Below are 2,970 nucleotides of genomic sequence, written 5' to 3' on the forward strand. Positions count from 1 at the left end.
GAAATTTAAGAGGAATATTTCTACATTTCAAACTTTACTAAAACATAACATAAAAAAAAGATTTAGAGTTATACCCTTTGAAAAAAATGCTTGTCTAGACTCCTCCTAGACCCTTTGGTCTCCTTCTTCTTCTTCTATGGTTTGTAGTGGCTCAAGATTGGGAGAGTAGGAGAAAATATTTGAGAAATAGTGGGGGAGTGTGGTATGGCCGGATTTTGAGGGGGAGAGAAAAGCTAGGGAAAAAAAATGAGGCTTATCCTATGGTGGTTCCTTTTATAGGCACTTGGAAATTATTTTTTTTTAACACCACATCAACTCTCTCAATCAACCAAATTTTGGTTCAATTTCCCCCAATCTTGGCCGGTTATGGAAGGAGAAAAGGAGAAGCCAAAATTGCCATTAATTCCCCTTCAACCACTACCATCCCATCACCTTAACTTGTAGCCTTCTAACACATTCAACATATAACCAAAATTTTTGGATATAACTTCCTAAGGATGGCCGGCCAAGTGAAGAGAAAAAGGAGAAAAAACTAATCATTAGTCCTATTCACCTCTCTCATCACATCTCATCAAATCACACACACTAACCTACACCTTGTACTTTTGTCCATTCCCTTAAGTTACTCATTAAAACTGTCCAAAATTATACTGACAGTTATTTTCTCTTGTATACGGGTTCTGGATGCTAGGTTGTACTGTGCTGGGAGATTCTTAAAATTAAGATTCTCTAACTGTATCTATACTGGAAATTCTTCCGTTTTAAAGTACGGTGAGAATTTATCGATCGAATTTACTTGATCGGAAAAATGTGAACTTAACGTGAAATCTGCTACAGAATTTAGGAATGCAGATGTTAATTTCATAAATCCTTCAATCACAAAATGTACATAGTATAATGATTTTCCAGGAAAATCCTTGACTCAAATATATGAATTACATTATTAAAATTCTGAGATTTTCTTAGTCACTACAATTATTACACTAAATATTTTAATTATGATTAATTTTAATATAATAAGTACACAATATATTTTTTAAATTGGAAATATCAAATTAATTTTTAAAGGGTATATTAGTACTTTTACACTTTTTTATTCCGATTCTGGATGTAAGTAAACGTATGAATGAGATTTAGAATTACTCTGATTCTGAATCCTATCACTAAAAGTAAACAGCTTATTCTGACTCTGATTCCTCACTCTGAATCTTACCCACTCCGAATCCTACCCACTCCGATTCATACTCATTCTGATTACGCATAGTGCCATAAATATACTAGACTGCGTCTAAAACGCCAACATAACCGTAAAAAGAATTAAATCCACGAAGAGGCAATTAATTTACCTGCAGACGAGACTGAATATATAAAACGACAGTATATTCAGACGAATTAAATTCGCTGACAAAAACGACAATTTGTCATATGTCATAAACGACAAGAAATTTAGACAACGGCCTAGTTACAAACAAGAAACTCAAATCAACAAAACATGTTTCGTCCGTTAAAACGGCAATGAAGCTAAGACAACAACATACCAAGAACAGCAGTAAAATTCAAGAGACCATATCTAAAACAACAGCTGACATTAGAAATTAACAAAGGACTCATGAAACGACATCAAATTAGAAACCAAAATATCAGTAAAAATACGGGGTTTTACAAAGTGGATTTTTTTTTTTTTTTTTTCAAAGGTCAATAGACAACAAGATATGTAGGCCTAGAATTAGTTATATGCGAATTTGTGTCTTGTGGTATCGGTTGGAAAAAAATAGTGCCGCGTTATAAAAATATTTTTATTATTTATCTAATTAATTTGTTTATTTTTTAGGTTCAAGAAGCAAACTGGGAGCTGTACAAGAAACAAAGAGCAGCAGGTACGGATTTGTACCGTGACCAACAAGCTGCTTAGGCACAAAAAGGCAAATGCAACAAGTCGCGGAAAACGAGCTCTATACCAAGAAGAAAGAAGCTGAAGGAATCGCCGCGATGGTTGAAGCCGAAAGATTGGTACTTGAACACCCTCATGAAGCACCTGGGAGGGAACTACTTGGCATCAGTATATCAGACAAGATCCCTTTGCAAGGCTAGTACTTTTACTACTAAATTACTTTACTACCTATTCTAAGACACATTCTTTAGTTTGATCAATCATATTTTCGGAATTGATTAGTATTTATGAATGATAAGTATAAATGATCCACTCCACTTGATTTTCAGATCACCCTTTTTAGTTTACATAATATAAGAGGAAATATACAAACAATAATTTGATGACAAATTGCCCATCAGATCCCAATTGAACATAAAAAAAAACAAAGATGAATTATAACTATTGCATGCCATCTAAGTAGTAAGAGCACACAACACTTAATTTGTTATTTCTAATGTGTGTTTAGAGCATATGCATATAATGAACAAATAGTTTCTAGTAGGATTCTAGTAATGGGTTGAGAAGGAGCTTGTCTTCTACTAGATAAAATTGTTGAGTCAGCAAGTCCAGATTCAATTCAAGCGTTTGAATGAGGTTGAGCAGGCCATCTTTCTCGTCCGGAAGGAAGATGTACTTGGAAAATTTGCGAGGATCTTGACCACTTTGGTAGGGGATTTCAACTACCTTAAAACCATCAAAGCATTTGTACTGATGTTCCACATCTTTTTTGGTGGTCATGAAAGGGGCTCGAACGGTTTGGCCGTTGAGAAGGTGAAAGTCTCTCGGTTCAGTCCTTGAAGGATCAAATTTTGATCCCATGATCCTTTGAAGTAGAGGGCATTTGCAAGGACAAGTAGAGTTCTACTGTCTAAGGATCCAGGTGGAAGGACTTGCTTTATTAGTCCTTTGGTTGCTTTTTCAGCCCAGGAATTCACTTCAGCTACCGCTTCATCAGCCTTCAGGAATTAGCACAAAACAAGTCAAAATTGAAAACTTACAAATCTTATGCCCCCTCCCCCCAAATATATATATATATA

At 34.9% G+C, this 2,970-nt stretch overlaps 1 protein-coding gene across 1 annotated transcript in view; it reads right to left on the reverse strand.

The window, feature by feature from the left end:
- Window positions 1-2,667: 2,667 nt before the first annotated feature.
- LOC21392471 (serpin-ZX) overlaps window positions 2,668-2,970 on the reverse strand; it is an 857-nt gene continuing 554 nt past the window's right edge. The window contains exon 2 of the mRNA XM_010099518.1: window positions 2,668-2,889. Coding sequence (XP_010097820.1) covers window positions 2,668-2,889 — 222 coding nt within the window. The remainder of the gene's footprint in view (window positions 2,890-2,970) is intronic.

This window comes from Morus notabilis, unplaced genomic scaffold (genome assembly GCF_000414095.1).
Source record: "Morus notabilis unplaced genomic scaffold, ASM41409v2 Scaffold1108, whole genome shotgun sequence".
Lineage (NCBI taxonomy): Eukaryota > Viridiplantae > Streptophyta > Magnoliopsida > Rosales > Moraceae > Morus > Morus notabilis.